Source organism: Pezoporus occidentalis, unplaced genomic scaffold (genome assembly GCF_034315485.1).
Source record: "Pezoporus occidentalis ecotype Australia unplaced genomic scaffold, CSIRO_AGI_Poc_V1 ctg38, whole genome shotgun sequence".
Taxonomy (NCBI): domain Eukaryota; kingdom Metazoa; phylum Chordata; class Aves; order Psittaciformes; family Psittacidae; genus Pezoporus; species Pezoporus occidentalis.
Window position 1 is genome coordinate 1472687 of NW_026915702.1, and position 17920 is coordinate 1490606.

General features: G+C 40.1%; 1 protein-coding gene across 4 annotated transcripts in view; it reads right to left on the reverse strand.

Moving 5' to 3' along the window:
* Nucleotides 1–17920, reverse strand: part of GRM3 (glutamate metabotropic receptor 3) — a 105374-nt gene that overhangs the window by 9265 nt on the left and 78189 nt on the right. For all 4 annotated transcript variants that reach the window (XM_062631941.1, XM_062631944.1, XM_062631943.1 and 1 more), the window contains one exon: nucleotides 1875–2941. In XM_062631941.1, the coding sequence (XP_062487925.1) occupies nucleotides 1875–2941 (1067 nt within the window). The remainder of the gene's footprint in view (nucleotides 1–1874; nucleotides 2942–17920) is intronic.

Below are 17920 nucleotides of genomic sequence, written 5' to 3' on the forward strand. Positions count from 1 at the left end.
GACACAGCCAGGACAGCTGACCCAGACTGGACAAAGGTATATTCCATACTATATGGTGTCATTCTCAGTATATAAACTGGGGAGAGTTGGCTGGGGAGGGGGGCGATTGCTGCTTGGTAACTGGCTGGTCATCAGTCAGTGTGTGGTGAGCAATCACAGTGTGAATCACTTGTGTTTTTCTTGAGTTTTGTGTCTCTTTCTCTTTTTGTTATCTCCCTTTTAATCACAATTATTACTGTATTTTAGTTTATCACAATTATTAAACTGTTCTTATTTCAGGATAAGCTTTTACCTTTTTCTGGTTGTCATCCCCATCCCAGTGTGGGGAGTGATCAAGCAGCTAGCTGTGTGGTACTTCAATGCCAGCTGGGGTTAATCCCTTATAGCAGATTTGGTTTTACATGCTCTGGTCAGTTCTGTATTCATCTCAATCACCTCTGTGCCTCATGCTGTGTGACACAGAGGGCTGTTATGGTTTAACCCCAGCCAGTCTTGAAAATCCCACTCAGGAGATAAGGCTCTAAATGTTGTTTGAGGAGTCAAGTCGTGTTCCTCTTGAGCATTAATGCTGCCCACTCATGTGACTGTCTGCATTGATATTACCCTCCGTGTCCATCTTCCTGATTACTTTGGGTGTCCAGAGCTTTTCCCCAGTGCCTTCCTTAAACTTTTGCTTCATTAGCTTCAATCCATTGCTCGTCATTCTAACTTCTCCTGAGACTGAATAATCCCTTTCTCTCTTTTGTTGCCTTGAAATTATTTATAGTCTGTGATCACGTTTCCCTGGGTTTACTCTTGTCTAGACTGAATATATTTAGCTCTTTTACTGTCACTTTGCATGTCTTACTGCATCGTTTGTTATCTATCCTTGTTTTCTCCAGGATCTCAGTACCTTTCCTAAGCTGTGAAAAATAGTACTAAAATACTGTTCCAGGGTTGTCATGCCAAAAGTATGTTAAGAGACGTTATTAGCTCCACAGTTTTACATGCTACTTCATGTACATACTACTGGTAATAATACGACCCTAAACTAATCTACCTTTCTTCTGGGTGAAAGTTGAATTAATTCACTACAAACTGCTGTAAGGACCAAGTCCAACGGTCACTTCTCACTTGATAATAACTGTGAGACTTCCAGTGGAGCAGATCTGAATTTTTTTCTGAGACAATTTCCTTCTGTCAAAAAATATTGTTTTTTTTTTAACTTGAATCTTTGAAACATTATGTGACAATTTAAACAATTGAATTTTTTTTAAGTTGGTTGGTGAAGGTGACCAATATTTTCTGCTCAGTGAGGTGTGTGTTTTATCCCCTGCAAAGTATAGAAAGAATAAAAATTTCTATATTCAAACATAACATTTGTTGAATTTTTATTTTTTAACCAACCCTGTTTAATAGGAAATTTTGAAATTCTTTTTCATTTGGAAGAAAATATCATGTTTGAGTGGCAGATTCTTTTACACAAGGAAACTAGTTAGTTCGGCTTTTAATTTAAAGCCCACCTCTACCAAATAACTCGTTGTGACTCATTCTAGCTCATGATCTAATATTTTTTTTTTGTTAGGATTGTGACTTCACATACTGATGTGCCAAGACTGATGTGATACTTAATCCATACTCTATACCCGATACCTCTATCATGATCAGACTGTTAGCACTAATCCCTTCCACCTATAACTGTACCTGCTCAGTTTGAAATGAGACCATCTTAGAAATAAACTAGAACTTGATAGTGTCCTTAGGTGGACATTAGCATGCCTTGTTTGCAAGGGATCCAGGAGAAAAAAAGAAACAAAAGAAGCTTTTAGTGAATGCCAACACAATCCTCTCAAGTGCTGCACATGATTTATGGAAACAGAGATCCAAAGACTTACTCTGTAGTCACTGGATGTCACATAAAATATGGGGAGAAAGGCCAGCCAAATGATGCACGTTGTGTACATTGTAAAACCAATAAACTTGGCTTCGTTGAAGTTCTCTGGACATTTCCTTGTTTTGAAGGCATATACCGTGCATAAGACTACGAGGATTACATCATATGTTAAGGAGATTAACATACTGGAATCTCTGACATTGCATTTCAATATGACAGTCTCTCTCTTCTCAGGAAGAGTGTACCGCCTGGTGCCAGGGGCCTCCAAGATAAGCCACACAGACACTACCACAATCTGTACCAAAATGAGACTCAGGCAGATGAAGACCTGAGAGCTGGGGCTGATGAATTTAGGCCTTTGAGCACCATTCTTTACACCATCGAATATTCTGGCTATGCAGTTTGTCTTTGTCAGAAGGGCAGAGTAGCAGACAGCAAAGGAGCTTCCTAGCCCCAAACGACGCAGGGTGCAGATAGCTGGAGAAGGCTTGGCTATGAAGAAGAAAGTCATGCTGTAAGACAAGAAGACCCCAAAGAGCAATATGTAGCACAGTTCACGGCCAGAGGCTTTGACCAGGGGGGTATTGTTGTGCTTGATGAACACTGCAATGACCATAAAAGTACAAATAAAGCCCAGGCATGCAATCGTCACAGGACCTATTGCCCAAGCATCTTCCCACTTGATGTAGTCTTCTGGTAGGTCGTAACAGCCAGTCAAGTCAGCTGTGGGCCATTTTCCGGGCCCACAGTCTGCACAAGTGAATTCATCAGCCAGGTACTCATAGGTTTCACAGGGAATACAAATCCAGCAGCAGACATCTCCTGGTTGCATATTCTTCATCTCGTTTGGAGCACAGGGGTCACTGCACTGGGAGACAGGGACAGAGCTCCTGGACCAGTGGATATTGTCAACTTCAAGTGACAAAGTTTCTGCCCAATGACCAACCTTCACATAGGAGTATCTGCCTCCAGTGTATTGGAAATTGAACACATTGTAACGTCCAATACCATCTCCAAAGGCATCAAATTTGACCATACTGTCAGCATCATTGGGAGGGTTGAATGGAGCTGTGGAAAAGAAAGAAAGAAAAAGAAATAGAGAATGTTATTATCAAAGCTGCAGATGACATTTTTCATCCCTTTGGCAGGCACAGACATCTGACATCTTAGAGAATCCAATTCAAGTGCCAACAGGTAAGCTGAGAGGTCCCTATCTGTCTCATTTATGAATTTAGAAGAAAAACCCTTAGATAATTTAACTCTTTCACTTTACTGCATGAGATACATTTGCAAGTGTTAGATTACTGTAGTCCTTGCTTTTTTTTTTTTGCTCTGGATAGAGATGAATTCTCCAATAATCCATTCCCACCCGCCTCCCCCCCCCCCTCCCCCCTTATGCACAACTGCTACCTTTCACATTTTCATTTTAAAGGAAGAGGTTTGCTTCTAACTGAGACTCAACATCATTTGGTGAAATTAGGCTGTCATAAGGTAAGGAAATTTAAATGGTCAGATCCATGAACAGCAGTTTTGAGGCCAACAGTCTGGAATGCATTTGAATAGAGGATTCACTCTGAGGATGATGGAGAAGTAGCTATGAAGTCCTCAGTGATTTCCTAATATACCTTTTCACTTCTCCCTATGTTGCAGGAAGTTTTGAATCCCATCTATTTTACTTCAATTTTACTGCTTTCTGATAATTCTTTTCTGGTCTGAGGTTCTCAGCATGAGCTGCTTTGGTCCTATATCTTGTTTGGGGAGTAGCTATAAAAAAACACAAACAGTATCTGTGACCTTCTGTGAAATCAATATTGCAGCACTTCCAACTGGTAAACTCTGGAGGGCTGTTGTGTTTTTTTTTCATTCATGCAGGGAATGAAGAAATATTAAAAATGTAGGAGAATATTGCATTTACCATGTGATTTATTGGTCACTTACTGCAACATCAAAGGTGAACAGCTTTATAGGCAGGAAGCAAAAGGGTTTTTTTTGGCCATTGATGCGCAATAAAGGTGATTTCATTCCCCAGTGTCTTTGGTTACACAAGTAGTTCCACTGTCATTGCTGGAATAAATCTCTTTCTCTGCATCTGTGCCTATGCTGTGCTTGAGCATAAGAAATATCGTATAAGGATGTAATATCTTCCGCCACTTCAACCTCCACATACACTGGATTTCTTGCAATAGATTTATTCAGCTTCTATAAAACACTGAGGCCAAACACTTCCACCTTTATTCCTGCAGTGTTTCCTTATTTTGAAGTACTCCCACTAAGGTCAGTAAAAGGGACAGTTGTTTTTTAGTGCAGAAGCCTCAAGCGTTAGATTTGAAGTACATTTCTTTCCCAACATTCTTCTTGTCTTAGGGCAAGGTTGGAAGATACTTTACACCCACCTATGGTCTCTTCTGGATTATAGTATCATCCTGGTTTAAGCCAGGATGCTGCCTATTCTTATCCTTACCCTCTCCTGTACTTCAGCAACTCTCCTGTGTCAACCATGGTGAAAAACAGCCTTGGTTTGCAGGATTACAAGCTAGGTCTAGGTAATCCAGGAATGTGTAAGAGACTTTTTGCTCTTGTTCTTCACTGTTGGCATCTAGTTGTAATACTGTGTACCCCACAAGACCTCTGAGTTCACAAAAATTAAGAGCAGCATAATACTCCCCAAAATGTCCAGTCCCCGAAATAACATGCTGTATATTAAACAAGTGGATAAATTCACAATACAAGTTGTCAAGAAGAATATTAAGCAGCTTTCCTTCTCTCTCTCCTCCTCTTCATGTACAGGCATGAAAGCTCTCTCATCCAGGAGCAGCATTAAAATGAAATCATAGTGCAGCACTTAACATCTCTTCAATAATGCGTTGTCATTGCCAGTGTCTTATTTCATTATATACATTGTAGAAGCTGTTAACACAGCAACCCAGTTATAACAGCCAATTTATTCACTTCAGTGTTCTACAGGCCAGCTCCTGAGGTGTGCTGAGAGCCTGTGAATTCTGATACCAAAGGATCTGCAGGTAAGCAAGGCAAACTACAGACTGGTTGCATGAAGTGCATAGCTTCAAGTCATGACTGCCCCAGTGCAAGTTATGTGAGGATCAGGAATACCAGCATTTCTCAGGAAAGAGTCCTCCCTGTGTGACATGTTTAGCAGCTTTTCAGTTCTGATAGAACATTTATCATTTCAATAGAGCAAAGCATTTGCCTTGGACTTTGCAGGTAAGTCCAGAAAGCAAAGTAGGTAATCTCATGTATAGTTAGCTTGAAGCTCATGTATATGTTGCCTTATGTGAGGCTGTTCCCACTCTACAAATATGAAGGAAAGACTTTTGTAGGACAATATGTTTGAAGTCAACCACAACTTGTAGCTTGAAACATTAATTTTTTGTGTCTGCTGATAGAGGAAAATAAATCACAGTCCTTCAGATGGAATGAAATCATTTAACAAAATAATGATGGATTAAGTTATAAGTATAGTGAGCCAAAGCCTACTGATGAGCCCATTGGTGGTAGCAATTAAGATGACCACTGATTACATATGAAATCACTAAGGCATTTTAACTGATATTTATTAACATATTCTAGATCCTGTAGAACTGCTGCCAAAAAGTCATGTTTTCAGAAAATGTGATGTAATAATAATAATAAAAATAAGATGCTCACAGGCAAGAATGTAATGTCATTATAAAGAAGGATTTTATGTTACAGAGTAAAAAGAGTAATTTTGGTGTATTGATAAGGGATTTTCTCAGAGATGATATCAGACCATATCCTAAGACACAGATTTTTTTTGAAGTTACATTTCAGTTTGAGAGTGAACTTCCCTTGTTTAAGTTTGAATCCATCACCCCCTGTACTACCCTGTACTACCATCCTGATGAAAAGTCCCTCCCCAGCATCCCTATAGGCCCCCTTCAGATACTGGAAAGCTGCTATGAGGTCTCCACGCAGCCTTCTCTTCACCAGGCTGAACAGCCCCAACTTTCTCAGCCTATCTTCATACGGGAGGTGCTCCAGTCCCCTGATCATCCTCGTGGCCCTCCTCTTGACTTGTTCCAACAGTTCCATGTCCTTTTTATCTTGAGGACACCAGAACTACACACAATACTCCAGGTGAGGTCTCATGAGAGCAGAGTAGAGGGGCATGTTGTGGTTTAAACTGTTGTCAAGTTAGCCACACAGTCTCTCTCTCTCTCCCCCCAACCCCCTTCTTGCCCTCTCCCTGCTCCCAGAGGGATGGGGAGGAGAATCAAAAGCATGCAACTCCCACGGGTTGAGATAAGAACAGTTTAGTAACTAAGGTATAACACAAATCACTACTGCTACCAACCACCAATAATAATAATGATAAGGGAAATAACAAGGGAAGAGAATACAACACCTCACTACCTGCTGACCTATAACTCACCCCACCCTGACCGACTGAGCACCAACAGGTACCTCGTCCAACCCCGCAGTCCCAGCCCTTCCGGGTAACTCTCATTTACATCCTGGGCATGACGAGCTGTGGTATGGAATACCTCTTTGGCCAGTTTGGGTCAGGTGTCCTGTCTCTGCTTCCTCCTGGCTTCCTCTCCTCCCTGGCAGAGCATGAGACTCACAAAGTCCTTGGTCTGTCTAAACATCTGAGCAGTAACCAAAAACATCAATGTTATCAGTGCTGTTCCCAGGCCAAAAGTCAAAAACATGGCACTGCACCAGATACTAAGAAGGAGAAAAATGACTGCTACTGCTGAACCCAGGACAGGGCAGGATCACCTCCTTTGACCTTCTGGTCGTGTTCCATTTGATGCAGCCCAGGACACAGCTGGCTTTCTGGGTTGCAAGTGCACACTGCTGGGTCATGTTCTGATTCTCACTGACCAGCACCACTATGAGGGACATGGGTCTACCCATGCTGTTAACTGAAAACTGAGTTTTCAAACAAACAAACTTTGTCTCCTTTGAGCAACATCTTTGAATCTACTCCACTGTTTGCACTTCATGAAATAAATTATCCTTATCCAAAGCAGTTATCCAAGGGAAATTCTATAAAAGAAGTTATCAAGGAAATGAAAGGATAATTAAAAATAACTTAAAGATAAATCAGTAGTGCTTTGTGCTCCAGCTTGCAGCAGCTCAGCAATGAAGATGCAACTGCACTGACATTTATGAGAACAGGAAAGATGCTCAGCTATGCAGCAGAAGACAAACCTATGGAGCCATGGTGCAGGCAGCTCACCTCTGTCAGCTCACTGAAGAAATCCTATCAGAGGAGAAGATGCCATTGTGTAAGTAGAGGACAAACTCCTCCAGCTTCAGATATGAGATGAAAGAATGTAGATTTAAGAGTGCTTTAGTAGCAGATATGGACAAGAACATAAAATAATATCAGAGCTTTTATATAGTGAATTAAGTAATTTTGTTTCCATTTTCCTACAGTGGGACCATCTTTTCCAACAATGACATTGCTTTTGTGCTGTTAGAAGCAGATGAATTACTTTCATTTGGAAATCTTTCTTATTTTTGGAGTCAGTACATTTTGATATACAGGCCTTGGTGACATGAGAGAAATCAGAATGTTCTTATTTTCTTATTTGGCAAAATTTGTCATATTGAGCTAAAACATTGTTTTAAGAATGCTTCTGACTCCACACATTGGCTCAGATGGTTGAAAAATATCCCAGGATTTTTAACCAGGGATGGGCAGATGAGGAAAGCAAAGCAGTTCTCATCCTAATTAGGCACTGGGAAACTTTTAAGTCACTGAGCAGCCTAGGAAAAGATGTCATTTTAACTGGCTTGGAATCAGACTGAGTTTTGTTTGCCAGCAACTTCTTTCGGCCAGGAAGGATATTTTGCATAGAGTCTTGAATGTGTCTGGCACAGTGCTGAGTATATAGATGTAGTCTTATAGAAAACATCCTCAGTAACACTTCCTGGTAGGAATGATGACAGGTATGCCTCCATCTGAGAGCATCCTTCACATCTGACAAAACACTCATCTGTTCTTTGCTTGCAGACTGCAATCTTCCAAAACAAGGTGCAGATCAGAGGCACAACCCACTAGCTAGCAGGCAGTTCATTAATAACAGGGCCTGATGAAAGCTCTGCAGTTTTTCAGCTCAGCAGTTTGCAAAGCTGTGGGATTTCGTGTGGTTCGGAAAGAACTATAAAAGGGACTATTGTGTGCACCAAAGACAGCTTCTTCAACAGCTTGTTGGCCCCAAAGACTTCCAGCCAATAGACTATACTGAGACCATGATTAAAAAGAAATGCAAATGGAAAGAGGGAACAGGCTGAAGTTTCTGAGAAGTTGGGTAAAACCTCCTTACTCTCACTAGGTGGTGCTGCAAAAACTCTGAACTTCTGATTGAGGACTGAAAAACAAGACATTTATTTATGTAACTGATAAAAGACAGATTTTTTTTTTATGCCCCCTACTCCTTCCTGTTACATATCCTGGGCAATGTCTTTTTAAAGCACTGTAAGGAAGAGCCTTGATAATAGTATAACAGGATATCGTGTGTTTGTCTAGTGGGCTCATCTGCATTTGTGATGCCTTATCCTGAACAGTATCACAAAGGATACTGAGAATGCATGTATATTTTCATTTTATTTTATTTTTAGCTAGATATGGTTTGTTGAGGTCAAAGTGACTTATTCCTGCTTGGCCAAACATACAGACCAAGTAATGGAGACCTGATGTATCCAATTCTGTTTCTATCTCTGCATAACACATCTATTTTCACACTTGGTAGGCAGAAGTGATCTCAAATTTGGCAGTTTAAAAGTTAGCAAAGTGAAAGCTCAGAGTGAGGTGTCACTAGATTGTACCTCTCCAGGATCAATAAATAATGAACAGGCTTAAAATATCAGTTTTCACAGAGGCAAGTAGTCACTTTTAACCTCTGCACCATTGTTTCTGGATGTGTTTGGGTCAGGGAGGTTGGAATTAGGTGGTCTTTTAAGACCTAAGAACCTAAGGACCTAAAGGTCTTTTAAGACCTTTAAGACCTAAGGACCTAAAGGACCTAATTGGTCCTTTCCAATCCTAACTATTCTGTGATTCTATGATTCTGTATGCAGTATTGCTTCTTTTCCTGCAAGAAATCAGTGAGACTGATTAGTCTTCTACAAATGTAATTTTCCTATCTATCTCTACAGATTTTCCTTTCAGCTCGACAGTTTCTCTCTCAGGTTAGAAAGTTGATTGTGTAGGAAATATTCACACATGCCATAGACCACAACAGTATTTGCACTAGTCAGAGACAAAAAATGTTTCCCCAGGCGTAATTGCATGGATTTTCATGTGGGTATCTGCATATGAGTTAGTTATCCCTAGCTTCTGTCTTAACAAAAGAGGATGGGCATTTCTAGGGTTCACCTCAAAATTGGTACTAGGATAGCTCAGCTGAACTGTAGCAGTGTTTTTTCTGCTGACCATAATAATAGAAAGTAACTAGCTAAAATATACCTACAGTTTGTGCATCTTCAGTAAAATGAGATGAATATCACCAATATTTGCAACAGAAAGGCTCACAGCTGGAATGCTAAGCAATTAACATTATCTAGGTGTTCCTGCTCCGGCAGGGGGATTGGACTAGATGATCTTTCGAGGTCCCTTCCAATCTCTAGCATACTGTGATACTGTGTAATAGCAACTCATACAAGCTCTCTGCAATGTACCTGCAAACAGGTGTCTCTTACAAGCTGTCTGCTCAGGCTGCTGTGGCTGCTGTGAAGGCTGTTGTAGAGAACAGGCCAGAAGAAAAGTAATGTGGATGCTGGCAAAATAAACTAAGAAAGGTTTGAAAGTTTATAAGAATTCATTGAGCTTGTCATTATGTTTGGCCTGGCTGAACACAGAGCTCCCCAGTTGCCTGTCCTGGGAAACTCTTGCCTTGAGCATCATGCTTTACATTTTCAGGTGCGTGTTGTCCTCTTGCTTGTGTATCTTTTGGGCATACGTGTGGTCTTTAGGACTTGGGACAATGAACTAGATGCTAAGTTACAAACCTTCATCAAGGAAATGATGAAATCACTCTTATTGTTTTAACAAAATATAAGGAATTAAAAGGAGAATTCTGATTTCTAAAAGGATTTTGATTTTGTGAGATGGAAGGCAGGAAACACATAAATGTTTTGTAATCATTATATGTATTTTGCTTAAGGTTACACTAGTTCAAATTTACAATAAATCAAACATTAATGAAAAAGCATCCGAGGTGTTTTTCTTTTTTTTAATAAGTCTGCTAGGTTGATAATTGAAATGAATGATTTGTGAGATTCCAACACAGCAATGCCTTTCAAGTGATACCATTCTTTTAATTTAAGATTATCCACTTTAGGAAACAGCTGGCACAAGAGGCAAAATGCATGCAAGGTAATTTATACTAGCAATCAACTTGCAATTACAAAAGAAATTAAACCATGACTTTAAACTGCCTAACTCCTCCCTCAGGCCAGTTAGCTATTTTGCAAACAGAATCAAGGGGAGCCCGTTCCCATTATGAAGAATTATGGCCACTCTTAGGGTGACAACACAAAAGCTTGGGAGCAGGAGCTATAACTTCTGAGCTGGTCATCGGTATCTCTTGAAATGTTTTGGTCTGAAGAAAAAATGAGTTGGCTGGTGAGTTACCTGCCCCTTGCTGGATATTAACATTGCTTTCATAGCTGACGGTTTTGTTGGGACTTTCTGTTAGTCCTGGGTTTATGAGTTCCCTGTGTCCTATTTGGGCTTCTGGGTGAGGGACATTCTCATTTAACCTCAGTGCTGGGAACTGTTGCCTTGCAATACCCCTCTCTTCTCAGTACATCTGGGGTGCAGATGAAAGAGGTTGAAGCTGTGCTTTAATTTTGCCAAAATTCAGTTTTGGACTAAGAAAAGGGCTCTGTTATGTCACATGGGCATGAATCATTCTGGCTTGGAGGCAGCATTCCATGATGTGCTACTTCCACCCTGAGATTGTGTATGGTAGCTAATGGCTAAGGAAATGTTGAATACCGAGTAATACTTTGCGTCCATCAGCCTGAAGGAAATATGAATAGATTCAGTTCTAAGATATTAAAGGATGTTGGTTAAAACATCCTCTCTGTGGGGACTTGAGGATTAGAAAGGTGTTTCCAGACAGTGCTCTGAATAATTTAGTTAGATAGTTTGCCCTTAGAGATCAGAACCAAATGAACCATGAAACAGACCCTCTGGCTCTTATTTCTTAATTGACTGGATGTGAAGACACTCCCAAATCAGGTGGGCTCACATAGATTTAATTACTTGTAATGCAATACTATTATTTAGTACTAGCACCACTGTATCTGTGATTCAAGAAATTTCAAGCCTTTAAAACAGGCAGTGCTTTTTATTAAGCTAGTCTATAGGTGGAAGACGTGCACAAGCTTTCAGGCATAAGGTCACTTCATTAGGTCATCAGAAAAATAGTGCTCAGTAAATATGACCTTCAGTTATTTTGAATGAAGAGCTCTGCTTGAGTTCAGTTTATCAGGATTTTACTTCCTCCTGGAAACATAGTTTCACTTTGCAAACAGCCTCATACTATCCGTTTGCAGAGTAACTGCTGAGAGCTTCTTGTTCGCTTCTTTAAAAGTACAATTGAGGAACACAAGGTCTGATCAAGATGCAAGGCAAGATACAGTAAAGAGATTTTATGCCAAAAGCTTCTCTGCTTTTTTCAGATATGTGAGCAGTCTAATAAAGGTACTGTTTATTCCTAGCACTGTTACAACCCTATGCTATTATTTTTCTTAAGAAGCTACTGAAAACTCTCAGCAATCACCCTAGAAATTGCTAATAATGAGGTAATTTTCAAACTGAAATTGTATTTCAGTAGGAAAATAAAACCATAAGTAGTGAATTCCAAGGAAAATATATTTTTGAAATAACTGAAGCTCAAATGTATTGCACATTTTGTGGGGAAAACAAGAGTTGTTTCAGAGCTAGATTAAAGAAACTATTCCAAGGCAAATTCTTTATGCTCAGGCATATTATGCAACTTAGTTACAGTGTTTGGTATAGCTGACATAATGTTGGTGGAAGAGAAAACTTGGACTTCAGCTGGAGATGTAAATGCTTCACATGTTTTATGTTGTAAGATTCTCGTTTTCTTTCATTTTCTCTGCGAATATATGTGTATGAAAAAAGTGGGCTATATTTCTTTAACCTAAACTTTATTAAAGTGCTTATATTTGGTGTGTGGCTCCTATAGTCAGTGGAGGGAAATACGCACCTCCAAAGGTGGGCCCTGGCTAAACCGAGTTGCCATCAGGCGTCAGTTTCCTCCATTGACAGCTCTCCAGTTATTAGACCACAAAGTGAGCTGCACCAAAGAAACTGGCTGGCTTGAGTTCTGGCCACTGATGGAGAAATCTTCAAGCTAATATTTTCAGTAAAGCCCTCCACATACCTTCCTTTCTAAAGGTTTGAGTCTGGATTTCGTTTTACTGATTTCCAAATAATACTGTGGCATGTAGAAATGTGCACCTACTAAAATGACAGGTTAAGTCAGTTTTTAATAGAGTATATCTCATGTATGACTAACTGCTGACTCAGCCGATTGAGAGGTGAAAGTGCGCTACTCACAACAGTGAAGTTAGTAAAAAGATAGTGAGATAAAGGATATGAACTCCTGGCTTTTAGGATTATTCATGCATATCACACACCAGCTGCAAAGGTAGCATGTCACTTTTCCCATAGTGTTTATTGCTGTTCATTATCCTATGACATGCAACCTGAATCCCCTATTAATACCTGGAAGTTGTTCTGCTCTCAGGAAGAAAAGATAAATCTGAGAGCACAGAATAATTTTTGCTAATGTTTTGTTCCACTAAATCACTTCAGCAACATCAACAGCAATCTCTGCAGCTCAGGGGAAAATGTAAAAACAAAATGTTGATTTATCTGCCTGTTTAATGGTGGAAGCAGAGACACATTGATAGGCTTAGACTAATAAAGTGTTTCAGAGATCTAGAAAGGACATTAACAGCACTGCCTCAAACCTTCATCTGACTCGAGATATTTTCTTGTCTAAAGAGCCTTTAAAGATGGGCTTTTTATTCTTTCAGTTACTGGACCATTAACTAGCCATTAGCTATTTATTCAAAGAGATGTGCAAATGCAATAGAGGAAGTTTGACAAACTTTTTCAGCACATTTTTGTCAGTTCCTAATAGCAGCTTCATACAGTGCCTTGTTTGCCACTGTCTGGTGCAGATGTGCTCTGGGGAAGCAGGTCAATCTCAACTACCAAGCTCCATCCATCAGGGTCATAGATAAGTGTCATGAAAATATCCTGCTTCTGGAGAAACTATAGGTAAAGTTTACTTATAGAGGCACATGGTGTATTTATGGCAAGGGAAGGGACCACAAGAGCATAACTTTCTGTTGTCACAGGCAACTACGTCGTTGTTTAGACTAGAAGGGTCCAGCAAACCCACCCTGTACTCTTCTGCATATGATCAAGCATTTTCTAGTCTTCTGTAGCTAATTAAAGACCTATTGTAAAAGATAAAGAGCCACAAAGAAAGTTGTTCCCACAGGAGGAGAGCAGGTGAGTTCTGTAGCAGGACAGGAAGACGTTTGAGGCTCCAGAGCTACACATAAGCAGTCAGCTACTAATCACTGCAGAAATTCAACCTTGGCAAGAGGGAGGGATTGTTTTTAGTTTGTAATCAATAGGAAGAAATGCACATATACAGCATATGCTAAACAGTGAAAAGACAGAAGAGATAACAAGAAGTTACAAGGACAGTAATGGCAAGAAAAGGAACAAGGGAAAACTGAGAAAAATCAGTCTGTGACTGTCTGTGCCCTGATTATGGATGCTGCAACTCGTCAGTGCTGCTACTTAAACACCAGGAGGTTCTCCCTCCCCTTTGGCAAAGAAAGATTGCTGCTTTGTGATTGCTGTTCACTCCTTGCAAATGCAAACTCAACAATCTTACATCGAGTGTTCTCTTTTCTGTAGAACTGGGTTAAGTAAATTCAGATTTTAAAGAACAGTGAATGAGTGCTCTTGTGAGTATGGGTATGTGCAAACGTGTCTGTGCGTGCCTGAGTGTGTGTTTTCTGATCCAAACTTCCCATACTACAATGTGATTGATACAGAGTCACGGTATCAAAGTGATGTCAGATGTGGTCATTAGGAATCACAGTCCGCCCTGAAAGTCCACACACTCTTAGCTACAGAGTTATATGGGTTTTCTGTGGCACATACAGTCTGTGTAAGGACTTTGTACAAGGCTGTGCTTTGCTCAGCTTTCTCTGTTTCCACTGAGCATGGTGTAATTCCTTCCTTGGCTAAAGCTACCATGTTTTCTTAGCTGAGCCTCGTATTTCAACAGCAGAAGTGGTAAATATTTCATATGTACAAAAGAATTCCGCATTAGCTTATTCTGTTTTCCATAAAATTGTCTGGAATCTGTGTATAGCAGCAAATAGGAAAATGTACTATAAGAAACCCATATTGAATTGAGGAGCAATTGCACATACACACTTAGTGAATGTCTCTCAGTCATCAGAAGTACTCTTGAATTTCTTCTGTTGGAAAAGTGCTAGATATATGTGTACTGTTAGTTTAGAAGAGATGAGATGATTCATATATTGGCAAGTAGAAAGACGGGCTTGTTAACAAGGAAAGCAAAACTGCAGGAGATGAAAAGTGGTTATGAGACTGATGGGGCAGGGGCCTGTGTGAGATACATTAACCTCTGCACGTCACCGCTGTTTTTTTGCTGTATGCTGCTCTTCCCATGCACTAAGGAAACAATAGTGAGTTTTGGCATGAAAACCCTACAAACAAACTTAATGATCTTGGTAATTATTTTATGACTTATAGTTGGAGATAATATCATCCTGGCTTAGTGTTTAATCCCTTGGCAGCTCAATAGCGAGCAGCTGAGTTGAACTTGATTTACTGCTCCATGGCTGGAGCAAGAGGTGAGAAATCAAATCAAAGGATTGCTCATGTTCCTGAGCCATGCTACAGCTAGGATTTTGTGGACATTTTTGTTAGAAGTTCCTCTGCTTCTGATACTTCTGTACATGAATATGTGTCTTGTTCCCCTGCCTTGAAGAATTTTAGTGTTCTTTGTATTCACTTATTACATCCTCAGACAAAGTATACTTTCATGGCAGGAAGAAGGAAACAAAAGGAAATGACTCACTGAGATTACAGCAATGAAATATCTTTTCACATTATATTCTGTATCTGCTAGAAAAATAGCCATAAATTTTGCAGTGATGCCAAAGCAGACATTCTCCAAGGTGCTTTTAGTGGTGTTTAGAAACATGACTCTAACAGATGAAGAAATGAAAGAGTCACCCTTTAACACATTTGTCTGCCAGGTCCATCCAGTTTACCATTAATGGGAAGTGTAGAAGGTCAGATTGTGAAGGGTACTCATATGTAAAAGGAATTTCTATTTCATGAAAATGCACAGCTGATTGCTTTGTGAATTCTCTTTTCACAGGTAGGCATAATTTAATGGCCTGAGTAATTGTTTTAATGAAAATACTAACACTTGCATGAATAAGAAAGGCTAATTTGTGGTAGGGAATCCCTTCAGTCATTCTCTGAAAGATTCACCCTAAGGACCTCTTTTGATTCATGCAACCATTTGCATAAAGGAGAAGTTGTGAATATTTGAGGAAAATCTGTATTAGTGCACAAATTCATATGAGGGATGTTTTGAGGTTGTATTGAATTCCTTTCTTTCAGATAGAGAAACGTGACTGCTACTGAGCAGATTTCTCTGCACTGTGAGTCACAAATGGGCAAGACAAGCTTGGAGGGACTAGTTCAGGCTTTGCAGAAAGCTGAAATATATATTAACATGCTCATCTGGGCTGTAGTTTAACAAGTACAAGAACGGCAGTCAGCTTATGACAGGTTTTCTTGGAAATACGCTACGTGGTAGCGTTGTAGGATTCAGGCCAAGATCCATGTCTAGATTGCAGCACTAGGCTGGGCAAAATATTAGTGTCACGTTAGAGCAGCTGTACTGGTTTGGTACCCATTCCTTTTTAGACAGTTAACTTGAGAATGTCTTTGCACTGTGCTCTACTGGGTGAAGCAAATGTATTTTCCATGAATATAGTGATATTAAGGTTGTTCCAGGAGAAAAAAAAATAAATTCTACACATGCTTTCAGTTCTGCCTTTGTAGTATAATTATTAGCTGCCAACAAAAATAGAGGTTTGATAAAAATAACAGTTAGTTACCCTTGGGATTAGGCATCCGGGTTTCTGACTTTCTGCAGTTTTCTTCATCCCTTTTTGAAAAGACCAGTTTTCACTGGGACTCATTGCAGGTCCAGTACTGGACACACAGGGAATACTCAAACTGTGTGTCACACTGTTCCTTGGTGTCTCTATGCAATCTCCTCATGTCCTTGTTCTCATCCTCATTAACACTACTGTGGTTGTATTCTGAACACAGCCTCCTCCTTTTTCAGCCCCTAAAATAGCACCTCAGCATGCAAAGGAGACCAACTGAGATTAGTTCTGGAAGTACTGAAGTGATCTTCCATAGCAGGTAATAAAGAAGAATCTAGTCTTCCCATTGGCTTTTCAGAGCCAATTCAGGTACTAAAATGTAAGGAGTAAGAATCCTGACTGAAACTCTTTTATGATATCATATCCTTCCAGGTCACAAGGAGAAAGAAGAAGACCTGAAATCACTTATGTGTGGATGTTTCTCACAGGTAAATTTGCATGAAGGATAAAATTACAGCCCCATGGTATGTCCTGAGCTGTCCCCCTGTTGCAAAGACAAGTGGGATTGGAAAAGAGAGCATGCATGGTTGGGTATGAAAAGGCTGTACGACTCTTCTTGCTCCCCTGAACACTTTGACTGTGCAGACCTTGGTGTTTGGGACTCGTGACCTTTGCCAGCAAAACAAAGGATGAAATGATATCTATTATAAAACAAGCAGCAGGCAAGTAAGAAGTCTAGGAATTAGAGAAATTAAGTTACCAAGCCTTCTCTCTCCCAGATATGTGAATTGAAAGGAATGCTTAGTTTTTTGGTTTCTCTGTAAACACAAGGTGTCTGATCTCATCCTCATTTATACACCCGCACAGGTACTGCCCAATCTAGAGATTTATAAGATGCCCAAAGGCTACATTATTGATATGATAAAAGCAGCTGACTATAAGCTATATACAAGCCACTGGCTATATAATTTAATGTTCAGTTTTTCACAGTTCAGCTGAAGTGGTGGGTTGTATAAATATTCAAGCAGAGAAAACTGTGATGGAAGAGCTATTTGCTATTTTAGGGATGTCAAAGCACCTTCACCTAAATATGCTGCTATAACAAGTCTGGGGCCATTGCTAGCCTGTGGTTTCTGCAGACTTTCCAAGAATGGCAACCATCTGGGTAAAGACCAAAGGCAATAGACTTCCAGAGTCTGAGGACTCTGAAGAAAAGTTGTTGCTGCTCTGGGCCCTACTAATGCTGCATTTCCCATCTTTCTGTCTGTGGGAGCTCAGTACCCAGGTCAGGCAGTGGTGGCAGTAGTGGCAGCAGGCAGAAGGACCTTGCTTCCTAATTAGATAGGAAGCAATGGTCCAGCACACCTTGACTTCTGCTGCTGGAGCTCATCTCAAGAGGCAAGAACACAATTCAACCTCTGCTCCTGCTCACTCAACCTAATTATTGCTAATTAGTACCAAACAAAAGCATGGAAAGGCAGCATTTTATGATGGTCTCTGGCTAGATAGCAGACATCATTAACAGGTAGGTCACTGACCTGCCATGAATTGAAGTTCTAATGATAATTTTATTTGGAAGATGTGCCCTAGAGATAACATCTGTGTCCTGATGCCAGCCCAAGTATCCAGTTTACATGGTGTAGTATGTGACGCAGAACACATCCTGAGTGCAGATCAGATTGTTTGCCATTGTGACACCTCAAACCAAAACTAGAGGATAAAAAGGTTCCATAGTATTTTAATTTCAAGCAGTTTACATCTATAAAGCCCAGAGCAACTTGGTCTGATAGTGCAGCTGATCCTGCTTTCAGCAGGAAGTTAGATTAGAGA